General features: G+C 44.4%; 1 protein-coding gene across 3 annotated transcripts in view; it reads left to right on the top strand.

Moving 5' to 3' along the window:
- Positions 1–992: 992 nt before the first annotated feature.
- The window catches only part of MBD2 (methyl-CpG binding domain protein 2), a 276,168-nt gene continuing 259,108 nt past the window's right edge, over positions 993–18,052 (top strand). For 2 of the 3 annotated variants that reach the window (XM_085629929.1, XM_085629916.1), the window contains exon 1: positions 993–1,209. In XM_085629929.1, coding sequence (XP_085486055.1) covers positions 1,115–1,209 — 95 coding nt within the window. In that variant the 5' untranslated portion in view covers positions 993–1,114. The remainder of the gene's footprint in view (positions 1,210–18,052) is intronic. The other variant, XM_085629925.1, reaches the window with a different exon arrangement.

The raw sequence follows: 18,052 nt of genomic DNA, 5'->3' as shown, positions 1-18,052 counted from the left end.
CCCATTTGCGAATGGGTTTCCATCTACTTGAAATGGTGGTAAAATGCAAATGTTTTATGACCTCGTATCGGTCACAAAACATTCCTACATAAATGCTGAGATTCGGTTTTAGAAAGGGACATCCTGAGCACGCCCCTTCCTAATACCGAATCAGTATGTATTCGCAATTCCAAATTACGATTCGGTAACATGTTATCAAATTGGAATAAATACACCAAAATGCATTTTTCAGGCTGCAAACAGCCCGATCAGGCTGTTTGCGACTGCAAAAATGCAAGATTCACATGGCCCAATTGGTGGAAATTGGGTTTAAGTGAGTATCACTTAAGCCTCACCAAGTTGTCTTCGTTCGTTTTGATCCTATTGAAATCTGTCTCCATCATACTTCAGAATTACAAAAAAAGTGCTACATTTTAAATTTTCTAACTGCTGAATGTCTACAGTTCATTTACAGCTATTTTCAAGCACCAAACCCCAAGTTAAGTAAAAACACATAGGCAACAATTTGTCATATAAGACAGCCTGACATTTGACCTTTGTCTCTGAATCGCAACAAACGTGAAAACAAAAATACAGGATTTAAAGGCAAGTTTATAGATTAGACATTCGCGATTTACCAAAAATCGGCTCGCAACCAAATCACAGTTTGGGAAACACTAGCTTAATACTAGCTCCGACTGATAAATCCAAACACCCAATCGTTACCACTCGAACACCCAGCCCTTTACTAACCTATAAATACGGAACTAGTAAGTAGGAAAAGCATATGGACGTCCCACCGAACGACCCCGCCTTGAAGATGTCATAATGAGAACGGCCGTGTCTTACATTTTACTTTGTTGCCTAATGCCTACTACCTTGAAAACAAGATACATAAAATAACAAAAAATGTCTCCCTCTAACGTGGCTGAGAAGTTCCCGGTACTACTTTGCGTGGTGCGTCCCAGTCAGCGGAGGGATTATGAACTGTTTGCGCGCGGCGCCGTCGGCGTCACGCGCCGGACTTGGGGTGGGCGGGGCCAGGCCTTTGTTGGAGGTACGGCTGTGACAGCTCTGAGCCCGGCAAAGCCCCAGCGCACGGGGCAGGAGGCAAAGGGGTCCTGGGAGCGCCAACATGGACTGCCCTGCGCTGCCCCCCGGGTGGAAGAAGGAGGAGGTGATACGCAAATCCGGGCTCAGCGCCGGCAAGAGCGATGTCTACTACTTCAGGTAGGGAAGGCATGGATGAATGGGGAAAAGAAAGGGACATTGGAGTGAGGACTGGGACATGAGGGGTGGGCTGTGCGTGAAGTGGGAGAGGGCATCAGGAACGGGAAGAGTGGGACAGTGAGGCGAGGAAAAGTGGGGTAGAGGAGCGACAGAAGAAGGGAGGGAGGAAAAGTGTGGCGGGGTCAGAAGATGGCGTAATTTAAGGCTTGGCGAGGAGTTATAAACCGGGATACTAGTTAGGGAGGAGAGTAAGAGGGACAGGAAATTAAGAAACTGTAAAGAGCGAAAGGAAGTAGCAGGAGATAAGGTTTTAGGGACCGCGAAATGAGAAAGGTGTGAAGGAATAACCTGCGTTGAGGGGCATGGGATGTGGTGAAGGGTACGGAGGAGTGGTGGTGGATAACCGGAAAGAGGAGGTGGTGCAGGATGGTAATTAGAAATTTGACAGCAGAAGCATTGGATGAAGTCAGAAAGAGGGGTGAATGCGTGGAGGGGGAAGTAACTACTAGTAAGAAAGGACTACGTGAAGGGAGAGGCAAGAGGTGAACTGCCATGGGGCAGTTGAAAGGTGGCATGGGAAAGACAGGACAGAAGGAGGTTAACATGAGACGGATGTGAGCAGTAACACCAGAGGAAGAGGAGAGGGTTGCTCAATGTTTGGCACACCTTTGTACCATAGACATGGGCTGTACCCGTGCACTCCTACCGCTCCACGCAGGTAGAAAAACACCTCCTGATTCTTGCAGATTGGATGATGATAAACTTGGAGTCTTGGTGTCTTTGAGACCCAAATCGGACGTGTGATGGGGAAGTTTTTCACCCACATTGCACTACGAAGAACTACCAGCTCCACTGTAATCAGGTGTTGCAGCACACCTGGACGGCATTCGGCTGTTCAGGTGGGACCCCTATGATGAAGCATTACACCAACCAGGTTGGTGAGTGAGGGGTCTTCTAAATAGAATTTATTTTTCTTCGTTTTGTGCGTGTTTCCCAGGTTTTTCGGAGACTCTGACCAGCCTCCTGGATTTACACCTTTTTGTGTTTTTCCTTTGAAGTTATATATAAACCATGTGCAAACTTTATATTCCTTCCCCATCTTTTAAGACCACCCATCCAACCCTTTTTAAAATCATGCAGATTTGATAAAAACGTTGTTTTACAAATATTTTGTAGTTCTTGCGTGGGTCGCCGCATTCGCGCAGGCAGACTTTGGAGAAGAAACATCTCACACATTGCTTTAAACAGCTCAGGGGGTCGGCGTCTCTATGGGCTTTTTTGTGGCTGGCGTCAAATGTTTCTTGGAGTCACCCCTTTTTAAAGAAACAGCAGGTTTACTTCTACGCAGGGCGAGTGATTGTCATTCAACTAGTCGCGACGAGTTTGCAGGCCTTGTAAACGCTGGTACCAGAACTTTGTCTTTAAAATCATTGAGTCAGGCTGAAGTTGATCACAGAGGGGTCCCCTGGTGCAAGTTTAAACCGGCAGCCCAGAGACAGGAGGCTGCAGTTTAACGGGAGAAAGGTGCACACACCAAAGACATACAGTAAATTGAATTCTGCACCGTTGTTCGCCTGAAAAATCAATATACGAAGTAGCTTCTATGAAAAATGTTACCCAAGTAGACGCACAGCTTTAGCATCCTCTAGATAAATGCTAGCCAGATTCCAGGTAGTGTAGCAAAGTAAAGTGTCCAGACCCATCTGGACTTTCCTTTTGAAAACGGGGATATTTCAAGTTATCACAATTATTGCATACCTAATACTCAGCTGGCAAGGTGTATAGCCTGACTCTGAGTGACTGCCCAGCGCTTACGGCGAGAGGTCGAGTACGTGGACTGATAGTCAAGTTGTCAGGCACTGTCCTGACTCGTGCCTGATTCGATCCGTGCCAGCCTTTCGAGGGGTAGCCAGACATGTTTGTTCCCTGCCTGGCTTTCAGTGTCAAGTTTGATTGTGTGACTGTCTGTGAGCCAACCTTACCGGCGTCTCAGATTTCATTCCAATCAGCAATACAGTGTAACATTCTTCATAGGCGTGACAAAGAGGACACGTATTTCTAACTTGAGAAGAGCATAACGTGATACATATGTATGTAACTTTTTTTGTGTGCAATTGTCTTTCTTTCCTTTAGTGGGCTAGTGGCTTTTTTTGTTAGTAGAATATCGGGTCCTTTGCAGTATACAAATTCGCACAAGGAAGGAGGTCAGTTCCAGGTCATTGGTCCCCCCTCCTCATAGCTCCAGACTGGGAGGCGACAGACATTCCTGCAGTTGGGTTGAACAGCCACACCATGGCGAGTGCTCTAGTTGAATTCAGGAGGCCTGAAGCCAGCACCATATTTGTGATATTATTCATGTTTCTGTTAAGAACTCTAACCTCCACTTGTGCCTTCTTAAGCGTCTCTAATATTTCTTTTTTGTGTAAGGAAAGGAGAAGAGGTAAGACGAATTATGGGTATTGCTAGTTGAAGTCTTGGCACACAACTTATCTATCACTTAGGCAGATGATTGACCAACCATAGATAGCTCCCTCACACTTTAAAAAAAACATTTTTGGATTTAATATATGCTCATTTTATTCACCCCATCATTTCTGTTTCTCTTTCCTCCGTTTTTTTTATTGGCATTTCAAAACAGGATATGTTCAGCATATAAATATCATCGTACATAAAATACAAATGATACATTTGAACATAAATCGATTAAGAAATGTTTCTTTTTAGACCTAGGCCGTAAAACCTCTAACTCATCTTAATAGGAGCAACGGACAAATATCAATATCTATAGATTTGTCTTGTCAAGCCGCTAGGAACCTTTATCTCAACTTGAGTATACCAAGCTGATTGTACTGGGTTTCATCAACCAGATGTGCTCTATTGAGGCTGATCCGGTGTACACAAGCTTTGTCGCCTAAGCCTCCCCTCCACTTTTGTTATGTGAAATCCTGTCTCTTTTGTCACTCCAGTTTAATGTATCTTGACTAGACAAGTGGCCTTCAAGGCCACTGGCTATGTAGACCTGCCATTTTGTTCCTCCTGAGTTGGAGTGCAACTTAACACAGCGCAAACCTACTAACCAGACATTGGTGTGTAGTACGAAATAGGGTTTTACAGTCGATGGGGAGGAGGGCTATCATACAGCATCACTGTCCTGGGTTTACATGCAGAAGTAATGGTCCCTTCGATGAATCTTGCAGACACTGGGAGAAGAAGTACGGGAATTGGTAGAGTTACGGGTGAGTGTGTGGAGTGGAACGGTATGAGCTCTTCACGGCATGATATAGAATATAAAGTGTTCTGCCATTAAGGCCATTCTTCTGTGAGGGTTCCTCTGTTTCGTAAACTCTGAATTTCTCTTTGGAGAGTTACTTAATTCAAGACTCTGTTACACTGTTCCTCTAGGTTCTATACTCCTACTCCTTCAGTGTTTTCTGGATATACTATAGAAACATTGATAATTACACACACTTTTTTATTTGAACAAGAGTTCAAAAGTATCTTGCAATTTGAGATATTAATGCCTTAATAGCAATAGTTACACTAATCCTTATCAAACAAATAAGGTTGTTGGTGATGTAGAGCTTCAGAACATTCCTATATCATCTGTACCAACATCATATTGATAGACTGGAGTCCCCGTATCTATTCATGCTAATTTTAGCTCAATGTTTGAAATATGTTTCCAAAATCTTGCAGTAATGATGCAAGTCTGCATTACCAAAATTGGGCATTAGTATGTGTATTCTTTTTTTTATACGGGTGCAAACGCGTCCATTAAAGAGAAGCTAATGGTGGTGACAAACAGACTTAAGAGTGTTTCTACACATAGCTCCACCGGAAAGTCTGCATTATATACCTTTTCAAAATGAGTCCCACTTGCCTGGCATAATGTGATGGCACACGGTCGTCCGAACTTGATCAGCAAAGCAAGGGCTATTAATAATCTTCCAAACTAGGACTGAGTCCCTCCATTCTCCAGCTTTAATTTGGTCCTCCTGCTTTTGTAACTGGTGCTTGCTCTCTTTCAACGTCTCTTTATAAAGGCACCAGTACAGTCATTCTATCTTTCTCCCGGGGCACCTGTTTCAGGGCTACCTTTAAACTTCTCAATGCCTGCGACCACTTGCGGTCAAACTATGAGGGGGAAGCCTGGCCACGCTTCACTATGTGTATGGTTAAAAGGCCAGATTCTACCTGGGCGATGGGGGGAAAAACGAGCTAAAGATTTCCGTGCTCGATATATGGGGATCCAAACATAAACCTATATCGTGCTGGCAGGAAGAGAAAAGGCTCTGATTGAAGGCCTTTGCATATATACACGCCCAGCGTAGGCACCTACTCTGATGAAGATGAGTTGGGGTTAGGAGTGCCTGAGACTTTCGGGGACCCATTGTATAATTACCCACCCCCATCAACAAGAGTGTCAGTGGATTATGATAGCTGAATGGGTAGGGTTCAATATTAAAAGAACCAAGCCCAAGGAAGCTCACACAAAAATAAAATCCATGATAGTAGTAGAACGCCTGCCTTAATAGGGCGGTGGCAATTGTACGGTAGGCCCGGTATACCAGTGGTCTAAAGTGTGTACCAAGTTATGAGTGAGTAAAGAATTGTTTAACTCCTCCCCTTCCATGGTATGCTTCATGTGCAGATCCTCTAAACGCGGTCAAGGCCGTACGATGGATTGGTTCTTTACAAAAGACAAGCACAGGTCACTGGTCAAATCCACCACTAAAATAAGGTTTGTGTTCCCAAAACCCTCCTCCTTTAGGGAGTTTAAGGCACAATTTAGGGCATACAAATTTGGCAGCCTGCCCTTCCCCCTCTTTGCATTGTAAAAGTTCATTCTAACAATTGGGGGCGCTCTCGCCATGCGCAATTTTAATACCCTGAACACCTGGGACTCTCACTTTAAAATCTGTAACTCCTTACATAATTCTAGTTCAACAAACGTGATGAGGCTCCCACTAGCTCTTCCCATAATGGAGTCTTCCGCTGGGCAGAAAATAGTTTTGTACCTTTCCCCAAAAAAGTTATTCTTTGTCTCCCAGGTTTCCAGTAAACATATGATTTTGTATGACCTGATGTACGATAGCCATCTGTCATCGGGAAACCTGGAGGACAGACCTACCAAGTTCCAAGAGATGAGACTAAGGGGCTCATTACGATGTCTACCCGCCATCGTTGTGGTGTTTGGGACCACCCGCCAGACATGCGTTGGTCCCACCACTGCAATTAGGATGCGCCCGCCAGTATGGGCATTTAACATTGAGGCTGGTGCCTGCCACGCAGTGCAGGCTAATGCAGGGGGGTACCATGGGTACCCCCCAGTGCACAGTTACCTTCCCCCAACACAAGGGGGGCTGCTATGGGCCCCCATATCCATTTCCGCCTGTCTTTTTGCGATGGGATGACCGCCGCGAAAAGACAGGCGGAAAGGGATATTGTAATCCCTACGGCGGTGCCTGCAAGGCACCGCTGCAATGTTGGCCCATAGTTTAGTTCCACAAGGTGGGCGGAAAAGGTCTGCCTTGCAGAACCGTGGCGGACGGTCTTTGCGTCTGCCACGCTTGCCTGTGGATTCCCCCTGCCATCAGATCTGGCAGGGGGAAAAAGCTGCCAGTTGGCGAAGGGCCTGCCCCCGCATGGCTGGCAGTAGCAGTCCCTCCGCCATCGTAATGAGCCCCTAAGTTCTTTACTGGGATTGTGGTTAGTCCCACCAATATGAGCTAAGAGAGGGGTAGACATATGGTGCCTCACCTGGGGATCTGGGTTGGCCCTGGGATGCGCATGAGGAAGAGGGTCTAATAAAATCTCATTTGGGCTTGATACTGGCGGGGCACTGACTACCTCTACTCCCTGGCTCGAAGGGTCTAGTTGTTGGGGCGACTGAATATGTGTCACTTTAGTCTCATGAAGTCACTCCAGCTCATTTAGGTCACATAGGGGAGCATAGGAATTTGTGAGTAGCAAAGCCCCCCCCCCCCCCCCCCCCATACCTCCTTCATTAAGCCTGCCCCCCCTACAAGGTTTCTCATCCAGGTTGCTCAGCGGAGGTCTATAACAAAAAAAAAACAGCAGGAGTAATTTAGTACATGAACCTGGGGGAAATAATTTAGTTTCTCAAAAGAGGATTTTCCGTGCTAACTCTGGGTATAGTGCTGAGATGATAATGCAATCTCCCTCAAAGATTTTCCTTGAGGGGCCTATCCAGGCCACCCTCTGCATCATCAATATGTCATTGTAATCCCTGGCAGAAAACCCCGAGTGCTGTGCTAGCCAGTGCAAGGTTTTATTAATCAATTGGGTGGTGAATTCCTCTCTGTGAACACATAAGCCAGGTACCCCCGACAGGACCACAGTGTAAGGTGCACATACTGGGGGGAGGTCAATCCTTGGGAGCGGTGAGTCCTTGGGTGGGGGGGGCATCTACCACGCTAAGGCCCAGGTGGAATGGGTAACAAGAAGCACACCGCCTCCCTCAGAGCCCGATCTATTGGGCTCCTGAATTATATACTGGTACACCCATGGGCAGGCGTTGTATGCAGGATGCCACTGCTGCTCGGGGGCTTTCAAGAAGGCACAGTATCAATTAACAGGAGGCGCACTAACAGTTGGTTAGATGGAGGTTTAGCCAGGGCTGTTAAAACAATGACCACTTTATTTCCCCAAGTCCCCGGAGGCTGACTCCAACTTGTCCAGTCTGATCAAGAGCTGGGATAAAAGGTCAGTAAGAGTCTCCAGTAAAGCTGGAGCCAGCTGGTTCAGCAATTCCTCCACATTGGGCCTGGTTGCAACGCTCACCTATTTCTGACATGTGGCCGCAGAAACTTCCTTCACCCTCTTAATCTTCCAATGCCGTTTGGGAGCTGGAGGGCTCATCACATCAGTAAGTGTCGTAGATGGGAGAAGTGGGGTGGGGGGGCACAGCCCTGGAGGCTAAAGGCTCTGGAGAGGTTGATCCAATGATGCTGGGATTAGGGGAAAAGGGAAGGGTCTAGGGTTGGGGCACCCAGTGAGGGCTTAGGAATCCATAGTGGGGTAGGTGAAAGACACAACCACAAACTTCCTGTGTCGACTGAGAGCCGCCTCTCGACCTGATCTATCCCCTTATTGATAACTCCCACAGCCTTAACCAGGAATGTGTCAATAGTAAGGCGCTTCTGCGCCAAAGGAGTCACTGGCTGGGCTCCCCTTTTTAGGTCTCGCTGTCTCAAGCGAGACATTTAGTAAACGGGGCTTTTAAAAGTGCGCCTGCACGCTTTTTGCTGGCATTCTGCCTGCGTTCACGTGCACAGGCACGAGCAGAGGCGCCATATGGCTTTCCTCTCGCTCGGCCAGGCGAGTGCGCCTCACTTCAATGCCCCTCCCCCACCACAGAGTGCATCTCGCAGCTTGTTTTTTTTTTTTACTTTGAGCACGAGGTGCGCCCACGGCCAATGCTTGTATTCCATATGATACTGATGCCTTGATAACTGTCTGCTCATGACACATTTTTCAGTCTCTATAACCTAATTCACTGCTGAGTTTGCAGGTTCTCCGTTTATCCTCTATTCAGTCTCGCTTTTCTCTGCTACCTGTGACGTGTACATTCAGCAGCATGTCTAGATCAGTGTTTCACTCTGATCTTCATCTACTATCACCTGACGTTAAACATCTGCTTCTAGCTCTATGCACAGGCTGTTTCCTGCCTCTAATTGAAGTTCCCTGCTCTCCTCCTTATAGGACCTATGCTATCTTTGTGCCTTGTGTACACTTTCCATGTTTGCTAAACTTTCATGCAATGACTCTTTTATACTGGGTCGCCACAAGAAGGGAGCAAATGGGGCTTTTTGCCATAAGCCCTCCTCTTAACAACGCCCCACTCGGCCACTGAGAAATTGTAATTTTTATTTTCCAAACAAAGCCTGATGGGAATGTGAGATGCGCACAACAAGGTGTAGGACATTTTCAAAAATTTCATACGTGAGAGGGCAGACTTTTGCAAGGGTAAATATTATTTCCCTTCACCCTCCCCAGCGATATGCTTCTAGCGCCTGGCACTGCCACCACTCACCAGAGCTTGCATATATTAGATAAACTGTTTTTTATCTTGGAGATGATATTTCTGGACTTACACAAAGGACTAATCTGGGGTGTGTGGGTCCTTCCTTTGTCCTCAGATGTCTGGATTGAGCATCTCTAAAAGTGGTTTTTTTGGAGAGGGTGCGGGGGGGATGGGACACATATACGGGCCAACAGATAAGACTGGTGGGGTCACCACAGCAGGCAATTAGACAAGCATTGGCATAGCCAATAGGTCTCGCCTTTGGGACCTGCTGCATAACTAAATACTTATAAGGTCCCAAAGGCGAGACCTATTGGCTATGCCAATGCTTGTTCCCATTGGACTAGATAAATCCAGGCTCAAGGCGACTCAAAGGGAAGCAACGAAAATTCGCTCTAATTGCACGAGTGCCCAAGATAACTTGCCAAACAAAAAGGTACTCACTGGTATCCCCGTGTACTGAGTCTGCCCCTCAATTTGATGGCATTAATCAAGGCTGTCCATGGATTCAAACTCTGTCACCAGGAGCCAACCAAGAGGGAAGGCCCTGCCCAGCCTCATCCAGGCGTGGACGGACGCAGACGAGCCCGCTCTTGTCCCGGTTGTTACCGGGACAAGAGCGGGCTCGTCTCACACTGTGGGAATGAATGGCATACAGCATAAAATTCAAGTGCAAGAAACTTTTATGTGGGATTTTGATTGACAAAATCTATTATGTTTTTTTTAAACGATCATATGTGGGATCCTGTGACAGATGCGAGTCTTAACGATGGACTCTATAGGCTGAGCAGGCAGAGGTGGCATCTCAGCAATCTATGTCTTAATAAAGAACAGTCCGTGGTTTACTGTGAAGGTCTTGTTTGTTACACTTTAACTACATTTGTGTAACTCATCCTACAATTGCTATTTGCTTTAGAGACACAACACTTATGTGTAGGTCATGATAATGTGAAATGTAGGTTCATGGTATTGAGATTTAACTCCTCCACAGTCAGGGTGCACCCTTATAGGTAGGGTGAGATGGTGACGCCTACATTCAGTAGCAATATATTGGATGGCATTCCAGTGGGCGGAAATGGTTATGTTGTCATTTGTTCAGTCCCACAAGAGACCGATTCGGTAAAGAGGCATGAGGTAATGGGTAGAAGGCATAGGGCATGAAATGCTGGAACTCAAAGGAAAAGACAAAGATACAAGCAGACTGGACAGAGTAATGAGCAGGAAATAAAGATCAAGGAAATCAACAGAAAGGACAGTGGTGATAGTAAGATAGGAAACATACTGGTTATGAAATTTACATGGGGTGTTATCATATTGATAAACTCCTATTCTGTCCCACCAGACTATAAACTTGAGAGACCATGTATCAAGTAGGCTTTTGGTTTCTTTAATATATTGTCTTGTCATCCGTGTTCCTATTGGCACTAGATGCGTAGATACTTGATATTTGTGTTGGTTGCTATTTGACTTCGGTATTTTTTTCTGTTGATGGATGGCATACATTTTTCAAGGGAAAACCGTCTGTTTTAGAGACAGCGGCGAATATCTTGAGACCTCAGTATACTGGGTAATTACATTTAGGATTTCTGGGAATGCAGTTTCAGCTTGTTAGGAACATATCAATAAGTCATCTGCGTAACCAGCTACATTAGATGTTTTAGATGGGAATGTTACCTCTTTGCTGTTTGGGCTAGAAATGAAGGCAACATTAAGTAGCAGTTTGATTGTGAGTAAAAAGAGTAAGGGTCTAATTATGACTTTAGCGGTGCAGTGCTGAGTCTACCCTGCTGCCACACCACCAAAACTGTTGTCGGGTTGCTTGCCCGATTAGGAGTTTCCTCCCGTACGGTGGACTTTGATTTTGATGTTCCCACGGCGGTGCCTTGAAAATGGACACTGCAATGGGAACGCCCAAAAACAGTACCTGCACGGCATGTAAAGCCCAGGCCGTGCTGGAACTTGTGTGCATCCACATGGTGCAGGGCATAAGGGGTCCCTGTAGGGCCCCCTTTTTGTCCTGTCCTTTCCGCTACGGTTTTCATGGTGGTAGAACGGCTATAACGGAGAGAGAACTTGTAATATGCTTGGTGGGGACGCAGCTGTCCTGCCAAGCATATTACTGCCTCTTGACCGCTGCAACACAGCCAGGGAAAGAGTCTGGCAGTCCGTGAACTGCCAGACTAGTCATTAAGCCCTAAAAGTGATAACGGACAACCTTATTGAGCCCCCTGCAAGAGTATTATTTTTCCAGAAAGTTGTCCATTGTCTCTGACTCAAGCTGGTAGTCGATGATGTAAAGATTATGTGCTCAAATATTTGACCTAGGTTCCATTTGTGAAGCACTGTATGCAGGAAAGGTCCACAACACTTTATCAAAGGCCTTCTGTGTGTCTAGTGCCATGGCAAATGTAGGAGATGGTATTTTCTTAGCTTTCTCCAGTATTTAAAAAACGTTCTGATATTGTCTACAGCAAATATGCTTTTTATAAATCCTGTCTGGAAATTGTGTATTACCTTCAGTAGACATTTTTGTTAACTTAATGCTAAGATTGTTGCGTTTTTTTTATAGTCTACATTAAGGGGCTGATTACGATGTCGGGCAGACTAGTGTCCCCCCTGATACTTTATCGGCCTTTAACTGCCTGATCTTAGGTCAGCAGTTCCGACCTCGCAATTTGAATGCAACCGCTCATAGGGCGGGTGGAAACATTCATTTCATTATGGCAGCTTGTGCAGCTGGTGGAAAAGGCCCGCCGCACAAGCAGCCATAGTGAAATGTATGTTTGAAAACATTCCTGCACAGTGTGGCAGACACCTCGCAGTGCATGCCACACGGACCCGGGATGTTTAGGGGAGGGCACTATAGCTGCCCCCCAGAGTCCATAGCGGAGGGCCAGGGTGGATCCGGGCCCTGCTAGGCCCTCCCAAGTAATTTTACGAAAGCCTTTCCAAATCAGAAAGGCTGACGTGGAAAGGCTGTCGGAAAATGACATTATAATCCTGACAGCTGAGCTGCCATCATTAGGGGATTATGGTGTCTTTTCGCTGTACCGACGGGCTCAAAGAGCCCTTCGGAAGCGCCGCGGACGGTCCCTCTGCCTGATTACTCTGCCTGCTGCAACGTAATGCTGCGGGTGGACCGCAGGGGTAAATGTCGGTAGGTCCGACACCAACGTGTCATCTGTGTTGGACCTACCATCATCGTAATCAGCCCCTAGGTTGTGAAATAGATCTGTAATTTTTTTCCTTTATATGGAGTCCTTGTCTTTTTTATGTACGGCTACTATAGTTGCTTATAAGATCATTCCCTTTATCTTACCTGTTTCTTCAAATGTTTGTGTGAAAACTTCCTTGTATGTTCTAGTAAATCCTGAAAATTCTTGTTAAAGCTTGCAGGAAAGTATCTGGGCTTGGTGCTTTCTAATCTCTTTGATTATTTCTACCTTTTCAATTTGTTTGTCAAGTTGTTGATTCGTTTTATTGTTTAGTGTTGGGATGCAAGTTCCTTTAGATAAGTATGGCAGTCTTCTAGGGATGATACATTTATTGTTTTGTGTAAGCTTGAGTAGAAGTCTTGGAAACATTCAAGAATCTTAGTGGGATCTGCTTGTGTGACTCCTTTTGTAGTTGTTAATCACAGTATTTTGACTATTTTCTTTGTATGTTCGTCAGGGTCCAAACAACTTTGTTCTGTTCTGTCAGCTTTCTTGCTTCAAAATTATTCCCCTATATGGCGCTTTATTACTTATTATTTTATTGTACTCCTATTTCTAAGGTGTTTAATTTGAAGTATTTTACTGTGTTTTTGGTGTTAGTGCACATTCCAGGTTTGTAATGTCACTTTCTCCTTTGTCCAGTTTTTGGGATATGCATATTCTCCTATTGAACATAACCATAATGATGATCTCCCCTTCTTGATACTTTCGTGGTATCCCATATGAGTTCTGGTGGGCTATGTGCAGTGCTATTTTCTGTAAAGAAGTTTTTGATGGCTATTATAATTTGGTCTTTATGTGTTGTCATTTTGACACACTTGTCCAATCTACAAATCCTGTCTCTGGGGAAAAAAATGGCTGGTTTCTGTTTCAATGGACATAAATCCAAGGCCTGAGACTAGTGTTGGTGCAGTTTTGGGATTTATCAATTTTGCAGTAAGAGTTGCTGGTTAGTGCATAATCAATTATGGAGAATGTGATGTGGAAGTGTAAGTAGGTGAATTTGCTTCCTGTCAGACTGTTAAGGTGCCAATTATTATTTAGGTGATTTTTTTTGTTGGCAAAGGTTTCTTATTTGCTTATGAACTTTGTTAGATCTGTATTTACAGGAGGAGTTTCTGTCAAATTGAAATCGCCTCCAAGGTTTGTATCAATCATTTGGTATTTCACATATTCTCTCAGTAAGTTTAATCCATAAATCTAGAACGTCACCTGTTGGGGCATATTGTACATAGCATTGTTATCTATCATTACATTAGTAATGAGCCACCTTCCATCTTTATTGGTAATTTTTTGTTAGCTTAATGCCTGCATTTTTAGAAGTGAGGGTCATCACCTCATTATTTCTTTTTAATCGTGCTTGAGCACACATCTTCTTAGCTCCAATGGTTATGGATGTCTGGTTCGAGCTTTTTAGATGCACATTTTGGTCTGTTGTAAGAGGATGATTCACCCTTGAGTTTACAACAGTAGTCGAAGAGATCTTTTATTTTCAACCGGGTGGTTTAGCCCATATGTGTTCAGGGATAGTACTTTCAAGTATCAATTAGCAGCATAATAATATATTGATTCCACTATGATTGTGGTGGAGTATATTTTGATGAACCAGTTTTTTAGTCTGTCCTTTGTCATCCCTACCTTTTTAATGTTTTATTATATATTTGAGTGATGTATGTGTCATCACAAATGTGTAAGTAGGTAGAAGAGCTAAGATAACATTTGAGGGTTCAGTGTCTGTGTGCGTGTGTGTGGGGGTATATCAAAAGAAAAAAGAATAATGAAAAATAAAGTAAAATAATAAGAGCCAACATAAGAGTAGAGAATAGTCTCTCTACACCCCCTCCTACCCCAACTCCCATCAGTACATTGTAGAACAGTGGAGATCCAGAGAGGCCATAACTTGGATACCTCTGTTAAAGGCCATCTGTTGTATTCTGAGAAAAGCATATGATATTTTGTTTTGCAACTATTAATCAAACAGTTAACAACTTTTAATTCTAATATATAGTTGCTGTTGTATTATTGATGGGTCATGATTTACATTTTTTGTAGTTTTTTTGTAATGTGTTTGGTAACGAGTGATGGGTGTTTATTGCTTTCAAATAGATGTGAGTATTCTTAGCAAATTAAGCTAGATATAATAGTATGATAGTGAGTCATTTGGTAGTGGTACCATTTAATGTGTGTGGTTTGCGTACCATATTTCTGTGTGGTCTTGCATAATGTTATATAGGTTCTGTTTGTGTGTTGTAGAACTGTGGTGTAGTTTGTTGGGATTGTGTCATGCAATAGTTTCTTATTTTGATGCTGTGTAGCATTGTAGTGTATTTTAGTGCTAACCTATGCATTATCATACGCCTAGCTTTCCTTTGGAGCAGAGAGACACTTGAAAATAACACTAGAAAAGGAGAGAAAGTAGTCTTAAATTACAGGCCCAAATCTAATTGTGAGATATTAATGAATGGTCTCCAGTACAACTGGACATTGAATAAGTTGACCTTCTCTCCATGCATTCTGCATGGGTCGATAAAGGAGAAGGGTATGTTTTGTCACCTTAAGTTTGTCTTTTGGGTTTAGGAAGCCTTTGTGTGATGGGTTCTTTTGCATAGTCTTGAGACATGCTTATCCTGTTTTCCTTCGTCTGTTGTCTTCAGTCTGCTCATTTGTTCTAGGGTCCTTTCTATATGTAATTATTTAAGTGGTTTGAAGATCATTGATCTTGGGTTTTGAAGTGGATGAGTGGCTTAGTTAGGGCCCTCTGAGCTTCTTCGATCTTTAATTCTTTTTCACAGGAAATTCCTAGAACATGCAGAATCCATGTTTTAATAATATATACACAGGATTTCGCCTTCCTCGCCATATTTTCCGGGAGTCCAGAAATTCTTACATTATCTCTCCTCTTTCTGTCCCCCAAGTCAGCAATGTCTCTTTCCATTGTTGCAGTTTTTTTTAGCATTTGTCATGCTTTTTTCTGTTGGACATTGCTCACATCTTCTGCTGTACAAATTCGCTATTCGTTCTCCTCTATTCTGTTGGATAGGCCCTCTGTCGTTTCTCAAGCCTGCTAGTTCAAATTGTAGAAGGTCTGTGCTTGTTTTTGTACTTTGAGTTAGATCATGAAGTAGGTTTAAACGGTGTAACATCAGCTCTAAATTTGAGCTTGAGTCTGTTTTTCTTGTGCTTGGGGAATTTGGGAGGGGGGGTACTGATCTCGTAGTTTTTTTTTTTTTTTTTTTTTTTTGGACCGGTTTTCTCTTCCTTGGGTTCCAAGGAAGTTTGGAATAATTTATTTCAAATCATCACTGTTATAGTGAGCAGTGTCCCAGGGCGAGACTTCATGTAGCAGAAGTTAATTATGCTGTTATCTCTCGCATGGTCACTTTCTGATGATCAGAGAATTTTTAAACAGTATACTATGTTTAGTGTCATGGTTACTGCTGATTTTTAGGTCTCGGCCTGGCATGAGCAGTGCATGCGCTGTTCTCACCTTGCCGAAGGCCTTTTGGAATCGATACGGATTCCAGGCGTGCATGCGGTGGGACAGAAGATGTGCACGCGGGGACTTGATGCTTTAATGGCGGCGTGATACTCGGTGGACTTTTTTTTCGCCACCAGTAAAGCCAGTCCCTGCTTGCACATCTGTAATAACACTCAGTATTCATGGTAACCCCTTAATCCCCTTCGCTGTGCTTTTTTGTTCAGTGACATGCCGCGTAAAGATAAAAACAAAGCGTAATAATTCGATAATAACGAACGAGAACATCAAAAAATAACACTTCCTCCACCTAGCGGTTACACTTTTTAGAATGCTTTGCAAATTAGTGACCGTGGATCATGCCTGGCAATAGGTTGAATGAACAAGGCTTTAAGGGTACTGGATTAATGTTTTTGCACTGTCAGACCATAAATGTATATTACACATAGTTCATACTCTATGCAACGCCCACGCAATGAATGGGCCTGTGTGTTCCAGGGGTGACTTGGAAAGCGTCGCCAGAGAACTGAACAACATTCTACCTTTAGACTCCTGCAAATGCTACCGGGTGCCAAAGTGAAAACATTCTAGAGAGCTCATGCATATGCTTCATTGTCATCTGTTATGACGTCATGCACTTCTCCGTACTGAAGACGAGTGCGGTCCATACACTATCTAAAGTGATCACTTGCTCGCTCGGTGACAGTCTGTCTCCCTTGATGTCTTCCAGTTTTACATAGTGCACTCAGCTCGTTTAATATCCTTTTAATTTAGACTCTAACTGTCCATGGGTAAAAGAAGCACCCCGTATTTAGAACATCACTTGTCATGCAGGCGCCAATGCATGCTAATAAGGAAACCAGGCTCATTCTGCACAGTGCAAACCCACAAATTACTAGAGCACAGATCTGTTCATCACCTTCAATCACTCTTAAAGGAGCTCTAGTAACATATTTGAAAAAAATGATAAACGTCAAAATTAACATGCGGCACAGGTTTTATTTAAGCTCTTCCTTGAATCTTGGGGCGCCCCGGCAGCGGGGACATTAGGCACGTGGGCTTCAAGGTACCTGGGCTGGGGTTTCTCCCTTTACTCCCCCACGTGCCTGAGGCTTTTATGTCGGCACGTGAAAAATTAATGAGCTTAGAAATCATTTGTCAGTTGTCTGAGATGGGGAAAAAAAAGTGCTATTTAAAACGGCCTTTCTCTTAGGATCCAGTCTTTACCACTGGCGTCAACAGGTTATTTATTACTATCTTCAAGTATGTCAGCTTGAGTTAGCGCTGTCCACCCTAACGCCTCAAATGACATATGGTTCACAAACGTCTTCTTTGTTTTGTAATGTGACGACGGACCTAGGACCTTCGATGTAGGCGCGTGACAAATATTTATATCCATTTAAGATAAGACCACAAAGAGAAACGAGCATTGAAAATGCAATAGGTCTCAACTTTGATTAAGTTAAAGCCATTTGCTTCGCTAATGGTATTGTATAGCAAAGCAAATGGCTTTAACTTAATAAAAGGCGAGACCTATTGCATTTTCAATGCTTGTTGTTTCTTGCAGTGAGACTCAGTGATATTAGCAATCCTCATTTCACAACACTGCCTTTCTTATTTGCGCTCCACTCAGCTAGTATAGCGCAAACTAGTCACCGGGAAGGGTCTCAAGGTGCTAAGGGGAAAGGGGGGGGTCTGAAACAGTCTGGGGGTCATTGAGTTCCATCGAAGAGCCAGGTTCTTGGGGTCCTTTAGGAACTTACGGAGTGGGAGTTGGAGGGGAAGGGGGTTTTTCATGCCTTGGACGCGAGGAGGGAGAATGAGCGTCCGCCTGTTCTGGTTTTCTTGATCTGAGGTACCGTCGCGAGGGAGAGCTGGGCTGAGCGGAGCGGAGAGAACGTTGGGGAGCGCGGAACGTGAGGCGGTGGTTTGGTTTAGGTTGGCGGGTCCGGTGTTGTGGAGGGTCTAATGTGCATGGGTGAGAAGCTTGAAGGTGATTCTCTTCTCGACAGGGAGCCAGTGAAGGGTCCGTAGGTGTTGGCTGATGTGGCAGTGGCGTGGTAGGTTGAGGACTAGTCTGGCGGTGGTGTTCTTGAGTTTGCGGGT

The sequence above is a fragment of the Triturus cristatus genome, chromosome 2_1, assembly GCF_964204655.1.
Source record: "Triturus cristatus chromosome 2_1, aTriCri1.1, whole genome shotgun sequence".
Classification (NCBI taxonomy): domain Eukaryota; kingdom Metazoa; phylum Chordata; class Amphibia; order Caudata; family Salamandridae; genus Triturus; species Triturus cristatus.
The sequence above is the reverse complement of the archived record's forward strand: the minus strand, read 5'-3'. Positions and strand labels throughout refer to the sequence as shown.